This window comes from Ursus maritimus, unplaced genomic scaffold (assembly GCF_017311325.1).
Source record: "Ursus maritimus isolate PB19 unplaced genomic scaffold, ASM1731132v1 scaffold_20, whole genome shotgun sequence".
Lineage (NCBI taxonomy): Eukaryota > Metazoa > Chordata > Mammalia > Carnivora > Ursidae > Ursus > Ursus maritimus.
Window position 1 is genome coordinate 14,584,858 of NW_024424453.1, and position 24,592 is coordinate 14,609,449.

The following is a 24,592-nucleotide window of genomic DNA, read 5'->3' on the forward strand; positions in this document are numbered from 1 at the left end:
CAGCTTTATCAAGCAATCACTTTGTTATATACTTAACATCACTCTATTAAAACATTTGAAATTACTATTAAAATATTCTAATAGGAAGCTTCCTCATGAAGATTGGAAATTAATACTAGTTTAATATGATCTGTAGTTAGAATAAAACTTAAAAGGAAAAAAAATTACCTAATGGAGACTTTAATGAAATTTGATTAACATTAACTAATGAACATTAGTAAGTAACAGGTCTCAAACTTGAGTAGTGAGTATTCCGATATTCATTTACTATTAGACTGTATATACATAATGAATACTTTTTGTGTATGCTAATTTCAAAACACAAAAAGGTAAAAAGTCAAAACAAAAAAGAAAACAGTATATAAAAGATCCCGGGTGGTTCTGGAACCTAGCCTCTTCTGACCATGCTGGCTATACACTGGGTATTGGCAGTTCTAGCAGAATCTGAAAAAACTGGAGCTTCACTTTACAATCCGACCTCTCTGGGACTTCTATGGATCTTCTAAAGAAAATGTGGTCTAACTCTGCTTCCAAACGCCAACTTAAAAAATTCTCTGGAAAGTTGGTTTTCTTTCGGAATTGCCAACACAAAGCCACGGTAACTCAACCATCAGCCTGGCACAAACTACCCCTTTTCTCCCAGCCTAGATGTCTAACACAGAAGAAAAAGTTGTTTTCATTAAAAGGGAAAGAAATTTTAAAAAAGAAATTAATGGGAGACTTAGAGAATAAAGATGTTCTCAAAACCTGCCTATGATCTTCCTTTTTCATCTAAGGAAGTAAAAAGAAATTAAGTAAAATCTCTTTCTCAAATGATCAAAGCAATGCAGATGACAATGGAGCAGCACTAGTAGACTTAGATGTCAATGTAAAAACTGTTAATTCTACCTATAGGATAAAAATTCCTAGAAATCTTAGAGCAGGGAACAATCAATGGCTGAAGTAAGATCCATAACTATAGCAAGTAATCCTGTCAAGATTAAATCCCATTCCAACACCATTCTCTCCCCCATGTTATTTTGGGATCACTACAGGCCATGTTGGGAAAAGCTACTCCACAGAAGATGGTACTAGACTCAAGTGACATTTCTCTCTCATTAAGAGGAGTTCAATGATATAATCCATCTTTTCCTCTTCTTTACATCCTATCTTTTCTCCCTCCTAGATATTCTTCATTTATTGTGTATCTGAGTAATCTGAACATCTTGATTTCGAAGCAAAAGAATGTGTGGGGAAGAGATATGTAAACAAAGTCATGGGCATTACACATTTCATTAGGTTAGGGTAAAGTACATGTAATTTACTATTTTTTAGGTTTCTTTTGATGAATATTACTTCCCTGGTATAAGAAGAATATTTTATCATTTTACTATTACATAAACATTAAAAAGGAAATATACATGTGTATAAAGGAAGCTAATTATTTTTTTTTTAAGTAGGCTCCCTGCCCAATGTGGGGCTTGAACTCACAACCCTGAGATCAAGAGTCACATGCTCTATCAACTGAGCCAGCCAGGCATCCCAGGGAACCTAATTATTAAAATGCAGATACATTTATCCATTAAAGGGTAGAAGAAACAAATGAATAAATTAATGAGCTAGTAGCACAAAGCTGTTTGAACCATATGTGGGTAGAAATATTTCCATCCCCCAAGTATCCCTGAAAATATTGCTTTTGTAGAATCTTTTAAACATGATTCTGAAATAGATTAATAACAAATGCTATAAATTACTTTGTAGGAATATAGAAAAGAGTAGGAAAAATTAAATAATGATATTAAGCAACTTCACGATAATCTTCAGTTTAATTTCTAATCAAGGTCATATCTACTTGCTTGGTACTACTGAAATAAAAGTGAAATCCTGGGAATCCCATGTCATGTATCAGCCTAGAGGCCTGAAAGAGGATAATGAAAGGTAAAACTAGAAAGGAAAACTGGAGGACTACTTTATAAGATGACAAAATTTCGCCAAAAAATAGAATGTTTACTGTAAGATCATCCAAATAACCAAAAATGTTTATGGTAATTTTTAAAATTTTTCATAAAACACTGGGACCTAGAGAAAAGTGTTTATGGGATAAATGAGTATCTAGATTTAGAAATACTTTCAAGAACATTAAGTGAAGCTAACATGGAGCCAAAAGAAGGTTCCGATAATACTGTTTATTCCTTAATCCAGTTAAATTTAATTTTAAGCCCTTGTACTGAGCACCCACCAAGTGCCACACAACGTATCAGCCACTAAAACTATCGAATCTAAAACATTATCTTTTCCCTCACAGAGATTAAAGAATATATAAAAGAAAAAGTGATTAAATGGGTTAAGTAGTACATTAAAGAAGAAGTGATCTATACAACTTCGAGAAAAATCAGGAAAGGTTTCAAATTACTTCCCCTTAGAGCTAAAATAAGGTCAGGCTGTCCAGATAACCAAGTACAGGGAGGGTAATCCACTTGAAGAACATGGTAAAAATCAGACGGAAAGGGAGAGACTGCTCAACACATATGTGGGCTTGTAAACTCTTGAAGGTTAAGGTGAGAGGGCAGGCAAAGTACAGACATGACTTGAGAGGCAGGCAGAAGTCAGGTAAAGGGGGTTTGTATGCCAGCTAAGTTTTATAAAAGTCATATTTCAACAGAAAATGAGTACCAACGTATTCCTTATCATCTACAATTCAAATGCAATTCCATCCATGTCAGGAAAAAAAAAAGGTAGAAGGAATAATAGCTAAGTCCTTTCAGCTTCTTGGTAACTGGCCTATATGACTTTGCAGCGGCATCATTCAAAAATAACGATTAGAGCACAAAATGGTAATAAAATTCAGTAGTACACGCATTGCACCATATCTGTTTACTAATCTTCCCTAGAGTTCAACTAAAATAAAAGGACTGGGGCACCTGGGTGGCTCAGTTGGTTAAGCAGCTGCCTTCCGCTCAGGTCCATGATTTCAGGGTCCTTAGATCTAGCCCCACATCAGGCTCTCTGCTTAGTGGGGAATCTGCTTCTCCCTCTCCCTCCGCTGCTCCCCCTGTCTATGCTCTCTTGCTCGTGCACTCTCTATGTCAAGTAAATAAATAAAATCTTTTTAAAAAATTTAAAAATATAAATAAATAAATAAATAAATAAATAAATAAATAAATAAATAAATAGGCCATTTGAAGAAATTGTTGGCTTAGGATTAAAACCATATGATGAAAATATCTTGGATGGCAATGGCAATGAACAGACTTCTGATAACTAATCTTTATTTGGTTATAAACACAGAAATTTGTGTAGTTCTGAAAAGTTCTATTTTAAGTGATTTTAGTGTTCTTGAAATAACCAGATATTTTCTACAAAATTAAGGAAAAAAAGTCGTATTTCCCACTGGGATGCCAATTCAAGTCTTTTGAAAACTCTGCCTCAGGAGATTATATTTTTCTAATTAAAAAAATAATGCCTTTATCAGAGTCAGCAATGTTTTTTAACGTCAAATACTCACCAAAAACTAGCATTCCCAAACAACTACATTTTGTCACAGTAAAGAACAGCATTGTACAAAGATAAACAAAAATGACATTGTTTAGCTTTTCCTCTAAAGAGCTGCATTTTTCAGAGGATACAGTTTTTGTCAGTGTGAATAAAATTGATTGTTTTCAGAATAAGCAGCTGGCGGGTAATCAACAGTTCTTACTAGCCTTCTGGACATCTTACATATCCAAAAACTAATTCAGAGTATGGGTTTTACTGCGTTTCTTTAGAGCAAGAGAAATTAAAAGGCTCAGATGGGCTTCTCTCAACAGAAGAAAGAAAATCAAAACAGTGCTCTCTTTAACTTAGAATGTTACAAACGGTGCAATTTCCTACCTTCCAAAATTGTTAATTGCATTTCTGCTGTCTTATTGGCTATCTGAGTCTGAAAGCATTTGGGATAGTTTGTATAGAAAAAAATGTGCCATTTTCTTTATTGTAGAACACAACTTCACTTCATCATTGATTACTAAGGAAGAAATAAGAGAAGTCTAGGTTTCTTCAATTATAGTACAATACTCATCTTCAAAAAAACATCTTAAGAATTTCAAAAAGTAAACCCTGAAATACTCCCCACATCACCACCACAATTACTGAAAGATCTTGATGAAATTTTACTTCTTCCTTTCCCTTCTGCTCTCCACTATGGAAAGGGTTCCTTTCCCCCAAGGAAAGCTTTGTAAAGTACAGCTAATTCTCATTTGTCTGAGATAATTTGGGTATTCTTTTCTTTTTTTTTTTTTTTAAGATTTATTTATTTATTTATTTGACAGAGAGAGAGAGAGAGACAGCCAGCGAGAGAGGGAACACAAGCAGCCCCGGGGAGTGGAAGAGGAAGAAGCAGGCTCCCAGCAGAGAAGCCTGATGTGGGGCTTGATCCTAGAACACTGGGATCACGCCCTGAGCCGAAGGCAGTCGCTTAATGACTGCGCCACCCAGGCGCCCCCTGGGTATTATTTTCAATAGGAACCGTGACAAAAAATATAACCTTGCAACTACTAGCAACTGCAGCATTCTGTATGGGGCTGAATTAAGCATTTCTAGTACTTGGTCCCAGAATGCTACATTTTTTTTTAAAACTAGTTTCTTAAGCCAGTGTATTCATATAGAATTGTAGATATATATGAATGAACCCCTATTTAAATAAAAAGCTATTTATTTTCAAGTCAGAAAAGTACCATAACATACATTCTAAGTGATTAGGTTCTACAACGTACCTAATAAAAAAACTGTATATAATCATGAATTGGGAAGCCCAGAAAATACAAGCATAGGTTTTGGATCCGAAGGTTATAGCTAATAAAGCTAAAAGCTTATCAACCAATGACTACCCTTAGAAAAAGAAACGCTCTTTGGGACGAGATTCCAGTTGTTTTTCCAGTAACTATGATAAATTTATCCTTATTTCATACTACCTTGATAGGTGATCCATACTTTTTACTCTTGTGTATTCATGAAACTTACAGTCATGCTGGCATGACTAAACTGTCCTTTATAAACCACATTGGAAATTTCACACTCAACTGTCACTGAGTTACACTGCATCACAGTGTGCCTTATCAATTAGTAATTTAGTTTCTGAAAGGTCAATGTGATGGTTAGTTGTATGTGTCAACTAGACTGGGCTAAGAGATGCCAGAGAGCTGGTAAAACAGTATTTTGGAGTGTGTCTGTGAGGGGGTTTCTGAAAGAGATTGGCATTTGATTCAACAGACTAAGTAAAAAAAAATCTACCACTCTTATCAACATGGGTGGGCATCATCCAATTTGTGGAGGGCCCAAATAGATGACATGGTAAAGGGAAAGAAAATTCCCTCTCTCTCTTCCTGATATCCATCTCTCCTGCCCTCAGACATCAGAGCTCTTGATTCTTGGACCTTTTGACTCCAGGACCATTAGCTCGCTTGGTTCTGACACCTCGGCACTCAGTCTGAATCATACCACTGGCCTTCCTGGTTATCCAGCTTGCAAACAGCAGATTATGAGAAACTTCTAGGCCTAATATAGTCAGTACCTTTGCCATCTTTATTCTTACTCTATTTTACACCAATGGTAAGAAGTGTAAAACATCAAAGGCTAATACCTGCTGCTTACTTACTGTGTGCAAGGCACTGTTTGATAAGCATTTAACATTGATTATTTCATTTGATCCTCATAACAATTCTATGATGTAGGGAACATTATAATTCCTATTTACGGATAAAGAAATTGAGGCACATGGAGGTAAAATAACTTGCCTGAGATCACACAGCTAATAAATGATAAAAATGGGAATCAGTTCAGTCAGACAAACCAGAGACACTTCTGGAAGCAACATGATAGCTGCTCAAGGAGAATCCCAAGTCCAGTTCAAACCTGTATCGGTTGGCAATGGTGGTACCAGAAAAACTACGTTTGTGAAACATCATCTAACTGGTGAACTTGAGAAGTACATAACTACCTTGGGTGTTGAGGTCCATCCCCTTGTGTTCCATACCAACAGAGGACCTATTAAGTTCAATGTATGAGATACGGCTGGTCAGAAGAAACTTGGTGGGCTGAGGGATGGCTATTACATCCAGGCCCAGTGTGCCATTATAATGTTTGATGTAACATCAAAGGTTACTTACAAGAATGTGCCTAACTGGCACAGAGATCTGGTACGAGTATGTGAGAACATCCCCATCATGCTGTGCTGTGTGGCAACAAAGTAGATGTTATGAAAAGGAAAGTTAAGGCAAAATCTATCGTCTTCCACTGAAAGAAAAACCTTGAGTACTATGACATTTCTGCCAAAAAAGTAACTACAACTTTGAAAAGCCCTTCTTATGGTCTGCTAGAAAACTAACTGGAGACCCTAATCTGGAGTTTGTTGCCATGACTGCTCTTGTCCCACCAGAGGTTGTCAGGGACCTAGCTTTGGCAACACAGTGTAAGCATGATCTAGAGGTTGCTTGGACAACTGCTCGCCTGGATGAGGATGATGACCTGTGACAAAGTGCAGTGTCAAAAGTCTAGTTTTGTTTTTTTTTTTTTTAAGATTTATGTATTTGAGAGAGAGAGTGAGTTGGGGGGGGGTAGAGGGAGAGAGAAAATCTGGAGCAGACTGTACGCTGAACAAGAAGCCTGACACAGGGCTTGATCTTTGAGATAACAACCTGAGCCAAAACCAAGATTTGGATACTCAACTGACTGTGCCACCCAGGCACCCCCAGAAGTCCAGTTTCATAGGCAACTGTCCTGTGAGGTCAGTGGTGCAGCATGTTTGCTACTTTATCATATAGCTGAGCAGGACCTGTGCTTAATCTTTGGGATGCTGACGGAGATGAATGAGCTTCAGAGTGAATGTGGCAGTTTAAAAAGTACCTTCAGTTTTTTGGACCTGCATATTTGGCTGTTTTGGAATGCAACTGTTTCCTTCCTGAGTTTCAAATAAAAGACTGCTATAGTCACATCACAATATCCAGTGGTAAAATCTAATTTGTCACTGTCATTCCCATTCCTTTTAGTTTAGAATCAGAATAAAGTTGTATTTCAAATGAAAAAACAAAAGGGGGGGATCCAAATGTATGTAGTCTATTTCCAGACCTTAATTAAAATTAATGTGTCTTCCCTGTAAACTGAGATCTCATATTTTTAACACAACTGAGACAAGACAGAAACCATTAGGAAAAACATGAGTAAGGAATCTTTAGCCTTAAGTGGCTATAATATACTCTGTTGTTTATTTGTGAAGGAAAGATAACAGGGTTTAAAAACGTACAACAGACTAGAATCTGATTCATTAAAACTCTATCTACATGGTGAGGTATAATGAGAAAATTTCTAACATTTTTCTAAGATGAGAATCCTCAATTTAAACATTTTTACATGTACATGTTTTTTAAAAATGCATTATACACATAAGTAAAAGGCTTACTACTATACTACATAGCTTGATTTAACAAACCTTTATTGCTCTTCTCCGATGCACTATGATACAAATTAGGTAATAACTATAATTAAAACATGAACTCTAAACACAGCTCACAAATGAAATATATATATAACAAAAAATAATAATGTGATAAAGAGTAAAGGAGATATTTACAAAGTGGAAGAATGATACATCGAGCTGGAATGATTCATTCTATCAGAGAGGGCAGAAAGAAAAGTTAGGCTTCCAGAAAAGATAACATCCTCAGCTAGCACTTAAATGTCATCTTGCACAGAGATCTTGAACAGAGGAAATAGTATATATAAAGGCACAAAGGTGTAGTCAGCATTGTACAACAAGTTGAGAGACTTCAAGGAGGTGGTATGGCTGCAGCATAAAATTCAAGGCAGGAAGTAGGAAGAGATGAGCTGGAGTACAGCTAACCACAAAATTCTATTAGAAGCACTCAGACTCATGATGAGGATCCACTAAAGGGACAGGAGGACTAATAAGCCTACCTATTCATTCCAGAGTTGTGTTTTCACCATCAAAAGACAAACATTCGAAGACAGTATTTCCTTAAATTTTGCAGTGAATCACCTTCCGTTCCCAATGAAAAAAGTTATTTAAAAAAAAAAAAGGGTATTATAGTTTTTAGTTAATAAAGATTGGACTGAACCAAAAATTACATAGCATAATAATGCAATAAACCTTAGAAACAGCAAATTTTAGTTTACTTTAATTTCTTAGCAGCAAGAAATTAATGAAATATTACAATAATGTTTCCTTTTTGTTGAAGCAATCTGCGATTATTACAGTTTAGTTCTGGATCAAATCTTAAAATGGTTTAAATTCAAACTACTATAAAAAAGATACAATTCTGAAGAGCAGGAAATCTACATTTGACTTCGAGCTCTAATTTATTTCCTACTTAAAGGTAACTAAGAGTTTAGATTTGGAAATGATATACAACACCACCTATCATTTACAAAGTGCTCCACATTTCCAAACCCTTTTACAGTTATTATTTTATTCCTTTAATAAGTTTATTATGGAAGTGTCATTTCTTACATGAAATGCAAGGAGCTGAGACAAAAATTCAGGCACAGCAGGGGTCTGTTCCTACTGAACAAATCATCTAAGATCAAGCTATGTCAAGTCCATGAGGTAATATTCCATGTCTATTCTCTAAGATACATGCAAGAAACCACATGACACTCAAGCCTGAGTTAGTTCAGTAAAAGTAACATCAAGGCTTATTTTATACAGGCCTCAATGTGGCTCTTCTGCCAACATCATCCAAAACCAGATTTGTAAAGACAGTATTAAAAGTATCAAAAAACCACACTTTTAGAGCAGCACTGATGATAGTGAGGGAAGTCCTATGGCAAATTTTGTTTTACTATCTGACCTAACCCACACCAGGGAGACAAACTTTGTACAGGTGACAGAATCAGCTTATTGCAAAAGAGAAATCCCAGTGTCAACATAAATATACATGTAGTACTGGTAATGGAAGAGTAAAGGCATAAAACTGAAGGTTAATGTTCCCATTCCTGGATTAAATCAAACAATATTCTACTATTAAACGACAGTTCAAGATTCCCAAAAACCACCTAAAAATTCTTAAACCGATGGCAATCATTTTTATTATCATCAATTTGTTTACAATCTTGTAAAAACTATGAATCGTGAGCTGTCCTCCTTTATGTACCGGCTGCTAAAAGCTTAAAGTCAATTTTGTAGCAAATGAATAAAACTTAAGTAAACCTGCTTCTCTCTTGCTTGCCTTCACCAACTTCCCATTTTCCTTTCGTCCTCACCTTTTTTTAATCTGGATGAATTATATAAACCTTCTTAAAGCCTTTCTGAAACAAGGGGGAATTTAAGATAGATAAACTAAAAAAAACAGTAACAAAAAAATGAAAGAAGCAAACATTACCTTTACATCAAAATTACAATCAAGTCTTCTAATTAACACGATGAAAGTGCCAGATGAATTGTCTTTTAGTGGTGGAGGCACTATGGGTTCACAGGCATTCTCTGGTTTTGAGTTAATCAAAAAACCCTGAAAAAGAATTGGCAAGAAGTTTTTTTCTCCATTAAACTCAAAAAATCAATTCAACTTACTTCTACAAACATCTTTTAAATTTGCTTCATGTATTTGCATTATGCTAGATGAATTATCTGGGAGCTACAACAGTTCCTACCCTCCAAATGCTCACAATCCCAAGTCTTCAAAGTAGTATTTGGTTTCATAAGCATTTAGTTTTTTAAAGTTCATTCCATTTCTACTTTTAAAGTTTTTTGTTTTGTTTTTTTTTTAAATCACACATAAGCCCATCACTCCAAAGACAAACCACTGTTAGCATGTTGGTATATTTTCCAACAACGACTGACATATCTAAACCAAGTAAATACTTTTTAAAAATTAACTTTTACATTTCTTTCATGATATCAAACAATGAAAATGCACATTTCTAGGTACTTGTTCTATAGAAATACTAGCCTGAGTATATAAAGATATATGTAGAAAGATATTCCCTGCTACATTGTTTTTTTTTTTTTTTTTTAATTTTTATTTATTTTTTTTTTTCTGGGAGAGGAAGAAGCAGGCTCACAGCGGAAGAGCCTGATGTGGGGCTCGATCCCATAACGCCGGGATCACGCCCTGAGCCGAAGGCAGACGCTTAACTGCTGTGCCACCCAGGCGCCCCTGCTACATTGTTTTTAATAGCAAAAGCTGGAAATCAGGGGTGCCTGGGTGGCTCAGGGTGTGATCCCAGGGTCCTGGGATCGAGCCCCACATCAGGCTCCTCCGCTGGGAGCCTGCTTTTTCCTCTCCCACTCCCCCTGCTTGTGTTCCCTCTCTCGCTGTCTCTCTGTCAAATAAAGAAAGAAAATCTTAAAAAAAAAATCTAAAAAAAAAAAAGCTGGAAATCATGCACATCAATACAGTAGCCATTTAAAAACACATTCAGTGGGCACCTGGGTGGCTTAGTCCGTTAAGCGCCTGCCTTTGGCTCAGGTTATAATCCCAGGGTCCTGGGATCAAGGTCCCACATTGCTTCTCCCTCTCCTCTCTGCCCCCTACTAGTGCTTGCTCTCTCTCTCTAGTGCTAATAAATAAAATCTTTTTAAAAATATATACAATAGAAAAACAATGGGGCCATTAAAAAGAATGAGGTAAATCTAGACACACTAAATTAAAAAGATATTCACAAATAACTATTAATTTAAAAAGAAAACAGCAAGTTGCTTTCCCAGAAATACAGGATAGTTTGACATCAGAAAATATTTACCATAAAATGTTACATTAACAGAAAAAAAAAGTTACATTAACAGATTAGAACAGAAAAATCAAATGACTATCTCAACATACATGAAACACTTAATAAACACAAAAAGACTGCCAAATTCAGTAAATTTGTAAGAAGTGAAAATCAAAGCTATGACACAGTGCCTTAACAATAGTCCTCCTATATAGTGTGTGAATTTGTCACACCAACCACCTATCCACAGGATATGGCAATTTCTCCTGCCTTAAATTGCACTGACTGGCTTGTATGGGAAATACTTTTGCATGTTTCAGGAATAAAATGCAGCATACCTTCACTTATTCATAAAGTAGTTCCCCTTCTTGATTCCATAAAGCAGAGAAAGAGAACTGTGGTTATCCTTCCAACAATGAATATTTACCTCAATCATGTTAAAATTATACCCTGCTGCCTTTTCTGTGTCTTTCTGCACAAATACTAACATTTTGCTTTAATGGCAAATCACATAGAGCAGTTCTTTTCAAGAAACTTGTAACAGCAATTAAACTCAACCCATATAGTACCAACAAGGAATATAACTCAACTGAAGTGAAAATAATATGAATAGCTATGGCCTAATGTCCCATGTCCAGCGAAGTCAACTCCATTTGCCACCTAGTGGACAGCAATTGAAAGACACATCCCAATTTCAGATGTTAAAACACAGGGTAATAAAATAAATGCATTATAGAATCAACAAATTTATGGTATGTACAGATACACACAAAAAAAGATCTACAAGTGAAACTGGGAAAGGGGTTTTGCTTTTTAATAACCGTGTTGTTATATCTCTTATGACAAATGTGTATTATTTTTAAACATAAGGAAATTTACAAAAGTCAAATACACATAAGCTAAAAGTCCAAAAAATAATCTAGTTGCATTAACAGAAAATTGAATGAAGTCTTAAAAAAACCGTCCATAAATTATTAAATATCATCTTTCCTGTAGACTATGCTAAAAGAATAACTTGCTAAATCAATTTACTAATTCCTATCCTTCCCTGAGATGAGTCACTTAAAACTAAGTGCAAACTTACTTTGTATCAACCACAAAGTCTACAAGGTAATGTAATGGGCTTTGTCAAATAATTTGGCACAACTCCCTGGTCCCTTGAATAAGAATGGCCAAGAAGGTGCTACCTTAAGCCACATCTACATGCCTACTGTCACCTCTCAGAGCCAATCTCTTCTTTTTGAAAGGATGCTTACTCTGTCATCAAAGATCCTCCTCATCTCTACCTTCTGACAGGGGAACTTTTTGCCAACATGTAGGAAGCCCAAGAAAACTACCAAGGCCTACGAGACTTAAACTATCTATCTCTTTGTTGTTTGTAATTCCCTGATGTTTCAACAAGAATGCGGGACAAAAATACTGCATGCAGACTGGCACCTCAATATCTTCAAATGTATAATGCAATAGGCCTACAATATATACATATGTCGATTTCTTTTGAAAGCTTTTGTGACTACACATAAACCAAAGTGCACAAAACATAATTTTCCAGCTTGATGAAGTTTCACAAACTGAACACACCTGTATCAGGAAACAGAACATTAACAGAACTCCGGAAGTTTCCTTCATCCTCCCTGCCAGTCACTACTCCTCAAACCCCATTCCTAATGTCACTACATAGACTTCTAACAGTTTCATTTTGTCTAATTTTACATTTGACATAAATAAAACCATACAGTATAGTAAATGGTCTTTTGGACTTCTCTCCCTCAATGCTGTATTTGTGAGATTCAGCCCTACTGTTGAGCAACTATATTGGTGGATTTTTTACTGCCATCTCTATATAGTATTACACTGTGTGACTATGTCAAAATTTATCCCACTGTTGATGAGCATTAGGGTAATATCTAGTTAGGAGCTATTACAAATAGTGCTTTTATAAACATTCCATGAACATTAACACATGTACACATCTGTTAAGTATGTACATAAAAACAGAACCATAGGCTATCAAGCTGGATCATAGGGTATCAAGCTTTTGTAAATACTGCCAAGCTTTCCATAGTAGTTTGGGTTACCACCTAACTGGAATTTTCAAAATAACCTAAACATAAAAATCATACTGGATATAATTTTGCTTTAATGCTTCAGAAGGCATTTAGAACTACAATAATTCAGGATAAACATTATGGAAAAATTACTTTAGTTGATAAATTACACTGGGTAATAAGTGCATAAATAGGTAATAATTTGATAAAACGGTTTTGTTTAAAAGATTGTTTCAGGCTGAAAACAGCCTTAACCTTCCTTCACTTCAGTTTGCACTAAATGTTAACCTATATAAATAGTAAAATTAAGAGAAGTATATGCAGTTATAATATCAACAAAAATGTTGAAAGCAAGGGAGCAGTACATCTTTCCCTTTGTAAGAGTATAAAAGTTAAAAGCAGAACAAGAGAGAGAGAGGGGTGAGTTATTTTGTTAGTGAGAATCAGAAGTTGTAAATTAACTAATTAATTGCAGTAACAGAAAGCAGTTAACATTTGTTGAGCCATGGCACTCAACACTGTGTGTCAGGCACTATGCTCTTTCAATGTTCTAATTCAGTTAATCTATGCAATAACCCAAGAAGATAACTACTATTATTATCCTTATTTTGAAGACGAAGAAACTAAGTCTCACAAAGGTTAGGTAATTTGCCCAAGGTTACACAGCAGGCATGCAATCCCAGGAAGTCTGACTCTAGAATCTATGCCCTCAACCACTATGCTATACTATTTCCATAAGATGACAAAACAAAATAAAACCCAACTAGGTGAAAACCAAAATGGGCAACAAAAAGAATGATCATTTACAAAAATGAACAAGCCAAAATATTAGTCTAAAACGCAATTAAGGAGGATTCCAAAATCTGATTTAAATATTTCAAACAAGGAAGACGTCAAAGGAAACTTTGTCATAATTTTTAAATTCAAACATAGACCAAAGAGTTACACTGATCAGATTTTATTAGCTAACATTTTCCTAATGTGAGACAGATGGATTTATTTATATCAACGACCTTCTATGATTTTAAAAATATCCACTGCTCTTTTCCCTAATTTTTTATCAGATCATTCTGCCAAAATTTACCCATAATTTTCACATACAGGACACACTTAATTCCTTTTTCACAAATAGTTGGAGATTATGCTCTTCTTATACAGTAAAGCACCCTTTAACCACTACTCATGTTATTTTAAGTTCCTTTAATACTATGCTCTGAATACACTGGTCTCATTTCATAAGGGCTCTTTGTAAGAGGATGGATAGGACCGAGTTCTTTCCAATATTAATTACTTGGGTAGGGACTAACAGATCCAGTAAGAGAAAACAAAGTATAAACAACATGCAGTACAATGCACAGAACAGAGCAAATCACTCAAACTATGGGAGTCAGTAACAGAATAAGTAGCATTTGACTTGGCTCTTAAGTTTTACTATATTTTAATTTGGGGCCTAAACCCAAATATACTACTATAAATGATCTGACCAATATAGTAATAGATAGCCAGGACTGAATCCTGGAATACAAGAAGGTTACTACTGGAAAAGCCTGTGAAATCTGAAAGAAGTCTGTACTTTATTTAACATATTGTATAAATTTTAATTTGCTAGATTTGATAAAAGCACCATGGTTATATAAAATGTTAACATTAAAAGAAACTGAGTAAAGAGTATAAAGAAACTCTCTACTATTTTTTGCAGCTTTTCTATGTCTAAATTTATTTCCAAAAAAATTTTAATAAATCAAACACATCAACAAGAAGGTAACAACTATCACTCTTTAACTTGCTCTTAACAGTACACTTCTATTGATGCACTGTAACTGATGTATGGATGTTTCTGGCAAACACACTGCAATTGTTTCAACAAATTTTTGACATACGTGGCTACTAAGCTGTTTTTCTCCTTTTTTCAGTACCTATCTTTCAGGACTCAAGGGCAAAACATTAGTATTTTAACCATTCCAAACTTCATGCCATTTGCAAATTTTATAGTCATACCTTCCATGTCTTTCTGCACATCACTGAGGAAAGCACTGAATAAGAGAAATTTGAGGGTTATATACTAATTAAAAGTTAAGCCTTAACTAAATTATATGAAAAGGTTGTTTAAAAAAAAAAAACCCACACAAATCTAGATACTACATTTGTGGCATTTTTTAAATCAGTAACCAATTATCTTTCATCTCAAAGTTACATTGCTCCTTGTACACTGTTAGAATTCTCCCCAATAACCTTTTTTGGTTATATATTTTATCAATGAGTTAGATTTTAGATCTTAATAATATCTGATTAAAAGATGTCACAAAAATACAATAAGCCCATAAATAACTGAAAACACTAAATACTTCAAAATGCTAAGTCAGCAAATACTATTTAGACCAACTATATAATTTTTAAAACATATTATTTCTAAAAAAGTTCAAAAAGCATTAAAAACAAAATTTGGCCCCTATTACTATTCTAGGAATGTCAAACCTTAAAAAAAAGTCCCAGACTACTGTATTTATTAATTGCACTGAGATTAAAAACAAGAGAAAGCATAAAAATTTATACGACATCAATACACAGTTCTAAAATCACCCATCTTGAGAATTTACTCCAATGAGAATTTTTGAATGATTTGTTTTAAAAAGATTTGATAATTAGCATATTATTAATTACCTACGAAGATGCTACAATAAACTTCTACTTCCCAGCCATGACAGAGTAGAAGGGACTAGTTTTATCCTCTTGGTTTAAATAACTAGAAAAGTAAACAGAGAGTATGAAATAGCAGCTTTCAAAGAATAGATAACATCACAAGACAGCAATTGTTGAGAAAAAAGAAATAAATCCAGTGAGCCCTATAAATACCTCAGCTCACTGTCTGGAGAAATTCCAGGCCTCAGAACAGGGCAGGAGAACCCAGAGTCCAGTGGTGTCAATGAGTCGAGGAGACAGAGTTCAGAGAATGGAGAGGCCAAGGCAGCTAAGGTTTTCTGGGGCACCATATTGGGGATAAAGGAGCTACAAAGAGAGAGCTCTAGATACATGCAGAGGTGTCCACTCAAGTTCTTGGCTTAGTAGTAATGTGCATTTTGTGGAAGGGAGCTACAAAAACTAAGAAAGAAAGGGGTGAACAGAACAATCCCTGGAGCCTACACAGGGCTGGGAATTGTGGTATTCTCATCAGCCAGAGTGGGGAAACTTTCTAATACAGTCCTCAGAAAACCATTGCCTCAGAAATGGAACAAATGAGTCCTAAACATTTGAAGTGAATGAAAATAAAAACACAACTTATCAAAATTTGTGAGACACAACTAACATAGTACTTAGAGGGAAATTTATAGCAGTAAATATTTATATCAGAAAAGAGGAAAAGGTTTCAAATCAATGGCCTCAATATTCATCTAAAGAAACTAAAAAAAGTGGGGGAGAGCAAACAAAACCCAAAGTTAGAGAAATAATAAATAACAGCTATTTTCCTTACCCTAATGCTTTGGATATGTATTACTATAGACAAGTGGACAGACTTAAAGAAGTTTAATAACTCGCCCAGTGATAGAACTGTAATTTGAGAAGGTAGGAGTTAAGATGGCGGAGGAGTAGGGGTCCCCTTTTTCAGCTGGTCCCCTGAGTCGAGCTGGATATGAACCAGACCGTCCTGAAAACCCATGGAATCAGCCTGAGACACAGGAAGATACATCTGGATCTCTACAAATGTACATCTCCAGTGCTGAGTATTGAGGTACAAAGCAGGGAGCCGTGAATCCACGCACAGATATCAGAAGATAAATGGAAGGGGGAGGGAGCTGCCATTCTCGGGTGCCGGGAAGCAGTAGCCGCCTGCACCGAGGAGCGGGGCCGGACTCACGGATGCGCACCGCAAGAGAGCAGACTGAGACTGTGAGTCTGGGAACGCGGGTGCGACCAGACCGAAAACCAGCGCTCCGGAGTACACACGAACCACACTGAAACAGAGAGCTCAGGAGCACACACGGGAACCGGGGGCGGCTGGCGGTGTTAGAAACACAAAGGACAGAGATGGGCGGGCCCTGGAAGTGAGGGCTGGGACACCGGCTTTGGGGCGCACAACCCGGGACACTGCAGGGTTTTTAGCAGCACCCACAGAAACAGAGTTAAAGTGGCCAAGAGAGCTCAGTGGAGAGCGGACTGCGATCTCTCTGGAGACAGAGGCTAGGATACGGCCACTGCTGCTCTCTCAGAAAAGCCACAGAAAACCGCCAGGGAGAGCCGCCAGAGAACAAAAAAACCCGGAAATACCAGCTCACATTGTGCCAATCCCCATCCCCCCTCGCAGGGGACAGGGAGAATGTACCCAAACAGGGTTGCCTGAATATCAGTGCGGCAGGCCCCTTCCCCAGAGGCAGGCTGAAAAATCAAGAAGCCCACATCCCTAAGGTCCCTATAAAACAAGTGCACACTGCCTGGGTCCTGGTCAATAATTTGGGCTCTGGGCAACCCCGCAACCTCTCCTCATCAGAATGACGAGGAGAAATCCCCCCCAGCAAAGAAAAGATAATGAGTCTGTAGCCTCTGCCACAGAACTGATGGATATGGATATAACCAAATTGTCAGAAGCGGAATTCAGACTAACAATGGTCAAGATGATGCATAGACTTGAAAAATATATTAACAAAAATATTAATGAGAATACAGAATCTCTAAGGGCGGAAATGAGAGTGAATCTGGCAGAAATTAAAAATGCTATGAATCAAATGCAGTCAAAACTAGATGCTCTGACGTCCAGGGTAAATGAGGCAGAAGAACGAATTAGTGAATTGGGGGATGGGATGGTAGAAAAGAAAGTTAAAACAGAAACTTGGCTCAAAAAAATCCAATCTCAAGAATGTAGATTACAGCAGATTACAGATTCAATGAAACATTCCAATGTCAGAATCATCAGCATTCCCGAGGGGGTGGAGAAAGAGAGAGGTCTAGAAGAGATATTTGAACAAACTGTAGCTGAAAACTTCCCTAATCTAGCAAAGGAAACAAGCATTCGTGTCCAAGAGGCAGAGAGGACCCCTCCCAAGCTCAACCACGACAAACCTACGCCACATCACGTCATAGTGCAATTTGCAAATATTAGATCCAAGGATACAGTATTGAAAGCGGCCAGGGCGAAGATTTTTCTCACGGACAGAGGCAAAAATATCAGAATTACGTCAGACCTGTCTACACAGACCTGGAAGGAGAGGAAGGCTTGGCAGGGTATTTTTAAAGCTCTATCCAAGAAAAACACGCAGCCAAGGATCCTTTATCCAGCAAGGCTGTCATTCAGAAATGATGGAGAGATAAGGACCATCCATGATCGCCAGACACTGACCAAATTTGTAACCACAAAACCAGCCCTACAAGAGATATTAAGGGGGGGTTCTATAAAAGTAAAAAGGCTCCAAGAGTGATACAGAAGAGAAATTTACAATCTATAGAAACAAAGACTTTACAGGCAACATGACATCATTAGAATCATATCTCTCATGAATGGCCGAAATGCTCCCATAAAATGCCACAGGGATGCAGACTGGATAAAAAGACATGATCCATCCATTTGCTGTCTACAAAAGACTGATCTTGAAACTAAAGATACATCCAGACTGAAAGTGAAGGGATGGAAAACCATTGTTCATGCCAATGGACCTCAAAAGAAAGCTGGGGTAGCAATTCTCATATCAGACAGATTAGATTTTAAACTAAAGACTCTAGATAGAGATACAGAAGGACACTACATTATTCTTAAAGGATGTATCCAACAAGTGGATATGACAATTATAAATATCTATGCCCCCAACAGGAGAGCAGCAAGATACACAAGCCAACTCTTAACCAGAATAAAGAGACATTTAGATAAAAATACGTTAATAGTAGGGGACCTCAACACTCCACTATCAGCAATAGACAGATCACCTAAGCAGAAAATCAACAAAGACACAAGAGCTTTGAATGACATACTAGACCAGATGGACCTCATAGATATATATCGAACATTACACCCCAGAACAACAAAATACTCATTCTTTTCGAATGCACATGGAACTTTCTCCAGAATAGACCAAATACTGGGTCACAAAACAGGTCTCAACCAATACCAAAAGACTGAATTTATTCCCTGCATATTCTCAGACCACAATGCTTTGAAATTGGAACTCAATCACAAGGAAAAATTTGGAAGAAGCTCAAACACTTGGAAACTAAGAACCATCCTTCTCAAGAATGACTGGATAAACCAGGAAATTAAAAATCAATTTAAACAATTTATGGAGACCAACGAGAACAAAAACACAACGGTCCAATGGTCCAAAACCTATAGGACACTGCAAAGGCAGTCCTAAGGGGAAAATACATAGCCATCCAAGCCTCACTCAAAAGAATAGAAAAATCTAAAATGCAGGTTTTATATTCTCACCTCAAGAAGCTGGAGCTGGAGAAGAACAGGCCTCACCCACACACGAGAAAGCAGCTGATCAAGATTAGAGCAGAGATCAATGAATTAGAAACCAGGAGCACAGTAGAGCAGATCAACAGAACTAGAAGCTGGTTCGTTGAAAGAATAAATAAGATCGATAAGCCACTGGCAAAACTTATTCAAAAGAATAGAGAAAGGACCCAAATTAATAAAATTATGAATGAAAAGGGAGAGGTCACAACCAACACCAATGAAACAGGAAGAATCATTAGAAATTTTATCAACAGCTTTATGCCAATAAATTAAACAACCTGGAAGAAATGGAGGCCTTCCTGGAAACCTATAAACTACCAAGACTGAAACAGGAAGAAATTGATTTTTTAAACAGACCGATTAATTACAAAGAGATTGAAGCAGTGATCAAAAACCTCCCAAAAAACAAGAGTCCAGGGCCTGACGGATTCCCCGGGGAATTCTACCAAACATTCAAAGAAGAAATAATACCTATTCTCCTGAAGCTGTTTCAAAAAAGAAACAGAAGGAAAAGTACCAAACTCATTCTGTGAAGCCAGTATTACCTTGATCCCCAAACCAGGCAAAGACCCCATCAAAAAGGAGAATTACAGACCGATTTCCCTAATGAATATGGACGCCAAAATCCTCAACAAGATCCTGGCTAATAGGATCCAACAGTACATTAAAAGGATTATCCATCATGACCAAGTGGGATTCATCCCTGGGATGCAAGGGTGGTTCAACATTCGCAAATCGATCAGTGTGATAGATCATATCAACAAGAAAAGAGTCAAGAACCATATGATCCTCTCAATTGATGCAGAAAAAGCATCTGACAAAATACAGCATCCTTTCCTGATGAAAACCCTTCAGAGTGTAGGGATAGAGGGTACATTTCTCAATCTCATAAAACCATCTATGAAAAGCCTACAGCAAATATCATTCTCAATGGGGAAAAGCTGGAAGCCTTTCCCTTAAGATCAGGAACACGACAAGGATGCCCACTCTCACCACTATTATTCAACATAGTACTAGAAGTCTTTGCAACAGCAGTCGAACAACAAAAAGGGATAAAAGGTATCCAAATCAGCAAAGACGTCATCAAACTGTCTCTCTTCACAGATGACATGATACTCCATATGGAAAACCCAAAAGAATCCACCCCCAAACTATTAGAAGTTATAGAGCAATTCAGTAATGTGGCGGGTTACAAAATCAATCCTCACAAATCAGTTGCATTTCTATACACAAACAATGATACTGAAGAAAGAGAAACTCGGGAATCCATTCCATTTACAATAGGATCAAAAATCATACGTTATCTCGGAATTAACTTAACCAGAGACGTAAAGGACCTATATTCTAGAAACTACAAATCACTCCTGAAAGACATTGAAGAAGACACAAAAAGATGGAAAAATATTCCATGTTCATGGATCGGAAGAATAAACATAGTTAAAATGTCTATACTACCCAGAGCAATCTACACTTCAATGCCATCCCGACCAAAACACCAATGACATTTTTCGAAGAACTGGAACAAATAGCCCTTAAATTTGTGTGGAACCAGAAAAGGCCCCAAATCACCAAGGATTGTTGAAAAGGAAAAACAAAGCTGGGGGCATCACATTGCCTGATTTCAAGCTGTACTACAAAGCTGTAATCACCAAGACAGCATGGTACTGGCACAAAAACAGACACATAGACAAATGGAACAGAACAGAGAACCCAGAAATGGACCCTCGGCTTTTTGGGCAACTAATCTTTGACAAAGCAGGAAAAGACATCCAGTGGAAAAAAGACAGTCTCTTCAATAAATGGTGCTGGGAAAACTGGACAGCTACATGCAAAAGAATGAAACTTGACCACTCTCTCATACCATACACAAAGATAAACTCCAAATGGACGAAAGACTTCAATGTGAGACAGGAATCCATCAAAATCCTAGAGGAGAACATAGGCAGCAACCTTTTTGACATCGGCCACAGCACCTTTTTTCATGACACGTCTCCAAGGGCAAGAGAAACAAAAGAAAAAATGAACTTGTGGGACTTCACCAAGATAAAAAGCTTCTGCACAGCCAAGGAAACAGTCAAAAAAACTAAGAGGCAGCCCACGGAATGGGAGAAGATATTTGCGAATGACACTACAGATAAAAGGCTGGTATCCAAGATCTACAAAGAACTTCTCAAACTCAATACACAAGAAACAAATAATCAAATAAAAAAATGGGCAGAAGATATGAACAGACACTTTTCCAATGAAGACATACAAATGGCTAACAGACACATGAAAAAATGTTCAAAATCATTAGCCATCAGGAGATTCAAATTGAAATACCACCTTATACCAGTTAGAATGGCAAAAATTGACAAGGCAGGAAACAACAAATGTTGGAGAGGATGTGGAGAAAGGGGATCCCTCTTACACTGTTGGTGGGAATGCAAGTTGGTACAGCCACTTTGGAAGACAGTGTGGAGGTCCCTTAAAAAGTTAAAAATTGAGCTACCCTATGATCCAGCAATTGCGCTACTGGCTTTTTACCCCAAAGATACAGACGTAGTGAAGAGAAGGGCCATAAGCTCCCCAATGTTCATAGCAGCATTGTCCACAATAGCTAAATCGTGGAATGAGCCGAGATGCCCTTCAACAGATAACTGGATTAAGAAGATGTGGTCCATATATACAATGGAATATTACTCAGCCATCAAAAAGAACGATTTCTCAACATTTGCTGCAACATGGACGGGACTGGAGGAGATAATGCTAAGCCAAGTAAGTCAAGCAGAAAAAGACAATTATCATGGTTTCACTCATTTATGGAACATAAGAAGTAGGAAGATCGGTAGGAGAAGAAAGGGAAGAATGAAGGGGGGGTAAACAGAAGGGGGAATGAACCATGAGAGACTATGGACTCTGGGAAACAAACTGAGGGCTTCAGAGGGGAGGGGGGTGGGGGAATGGGATAGGCTGGGGATGGGTATTAAGGAGGGCACGTATTGCTTGGTGCACTGGGTGTTATATGAGTAATGAATCATGGAACTTTACATCAGAAACTAGAGATGTACTGTATGGTGACTAACATAATAAAAAATTATTATTAAAAAAAACACAAGAAAACTGTAATTTGAAGCCTAGTAACACTGACCCCAAAGCCAATGTTCTTCCCATTTTAGCACAGTACTCATCTCCACAAATACAGGGATTAAACCAGCTCTAAGTTTCAGGTTTCCCTATTCTTAGCCTAGCACTCTACTAATTTTGGCATTGTGCTAATATAATCATCACCTTTATCGCAAAAGTTCACATGTGCTTATTAAAATCATCAGCAGTCTAGGTTACCTTTTTTCTTCTCCTTCTTATACTTTTCTATTAACCTATTATCCCATCTTTCATTGTATTATGTAGAAGTTTGATATGTGGTTTATAGACAACTGGTTTTTCAACTCATTTGTGGCTGTTGAAGTTAACAATCATAACTAAACTGAAGTCCTAGAGCACATGGCTTTATGCTCACAACTGAGGATCACAAATCACAGGCATTATCATCCCTGTTTTAGAGAAGAAAATACTTAAGCTTCAAAGAAGATAACAAACCCAAGATTCAGCTGCTAATTGATGGTGCTGTCACACTGACTCAAATGACGTTTCCTTTCTTCAAGAACACACTGTCTTTCAAATTTAATATAAACACAAAAAGAAAATGATTTCAGTGAGATCAATGAGACTAAAGACTATTCTTTAATGCTATTTCATTTTTTTCACTTAAGCCTTTTATTTTAATTCCAGTATAATTAACATGGTGTTATATTAGTTTCAGGTGTACAATATAGTGATTCAATAATTCTATATATTATTCAGTGCTCATCATGATAAATGTACTCTTTAATCGCCATCACCTATTTCACCCACCCCTCCACCCCCACTTCCCCTCTGGTAACCATCTGTTCTCTATAGTTAAGAGTCTGTTTCTTGGTTTGTCTCTTTTTCTTCTTCTTTTTTTTATCTCTGCAAGTTTATTTATTTATTTTTTTTAAGATTTTATTCATCTGAGAGAGAGAGAGAGAGAAAGTGCAGGAGTAGAGCAGAGGGAGAGGGAGAAGGAGAGGGAGAGGGAGATAATCTCTAGCAGACTCCATGCTGAGAGCAGAGCCCAACTCAAGGCTCAGTCCCATGACCCTGAGATTCATGACCTGAGCCAAAACCAAGAGTCAGATGCTCAACCAACTGAGCCACCTTTTAAACGCTCCTTCTGCTTTGTTTCTTAAGTTCCACATTTGAGTGAAATCATATGGTATTTATCTTTCTCTGATTTATTTTGCTTAGCGTTATACTTTCTAGCTCCATCCTTGTTGTTGCAAATGGCAAGTTTCATTCTTTTTCATGGCTTTTTTATTCCATTGTATATATACATACACCACATCTTCTTTACCAATTCATCTATGGATGGGCACTTGGGCTGCTTCCATAATCTGGCTATTGTAAATAATGCTACAATAAATATAGGGGTGCATATATCCCTTTGAATTAGTGTTTTTGTATTTGGGGGGTAAATACCCAGTGGTGTGATTACTGGATCATAGGGAAGTTCTCTTTTTTATTATTTCTGGTATTATCATGATGATATTTGTGCGAAACAAATACACTTGGAAAGTAAAAAAGCTCACAACTTAGAGTGAATTACAAGGTGTCAAGAAGAAAGTTGGTAGCATCAAACCAAAGATATTTCTATATATATACAGAATCAGTCAAATTTTTACCTTCTTTCAATACATTTATTCTAACATTCAATAAACTTATTTAAGAACAGATTCCTTGCTGGAGCACCTGGGTGGCTCAGCTAGTTGAGCATCCGACTCTTGATTTCCGCTCAGGTCATGATCCCAGTAGTCCTGGTTGAGATCAAGCCCTATGCTGGGGTCCCTGCTGAGCAGGGAGTCTACCTGTCTCCTCCCCCTGCCTGTCCTCCCACTCATGTGCCCTCTCTAAAATAAATCTTTAAAGAAAAAAAAAAGATTGCTTGCTTTATACAAGGATTCATTTTCGGACTCCATTACAAAGCAAATTCTCTTAGCATCTACAGTATTATTATGCCAAAAATTACAAGTAAAATATGTTCACTTTGGGAGAGGAAATTTTAGGGAATAGTTGTCAGGCCAAAACTATACTGAATAAAAAGTAAGAAATAATCATGAGCAGTTGTGGGTCAAGTTAGGCTCTGCCTGATGTCAAATAACTGTTGACCGTTTTGCATCTCTGATCTGTAAGAGGTACTGAATATGAAAAATACTCCTAAATGAGACATATAAGACAAGCTAGTCATTAAGGTGTGAAGGTGACCCCAAGACACTGGCATATCTCCAATATACTTCCTACTAGTCAGATAGCAAAATAAATCCTAAAGTTGGAATTTTTACCCTCAAGCTTTTTTTCCACAGAG

At 36.9% G+C, this 24,592-nt stretch overlaps 1 protein-coding gene and 1 pseudogene across 6 annotated transcripts in view; one reads left to right on the top strand and one right to left on the bottom strand.

The window, feature by feature from the left end:
• Nucleotides 1-24,592, bottom strand: part of RNF13 (ring finger protein 13) — a 168,776-nt gene that overhangs the window by 88,574 nt on the left and 55,610 nt on the right. For 5 of the 6 annotated variants that reach the window (XM_008707231.2, XM_008707242.2, XM_008707221.2 and 2 more), the window contains one exon: nucleotides 9,351-9,476. In XM_008707231.2, the coding sequence (XP_008705453.1) occupies nucleotides 9,351-9,476 (126 nt within the window). Of the gene's footprint in view, nucleotides 1-7,926; nucleotides 8,009-9,350; nucleotides 9,479-24,592 lie in introns of those variants that run through there. The other variant, XM_040636681.1, reaches the window with a different exon arrangement.
• Nucleotides 4,464-7,916, top strand: LOC121104264 (annotated as a pseudogene).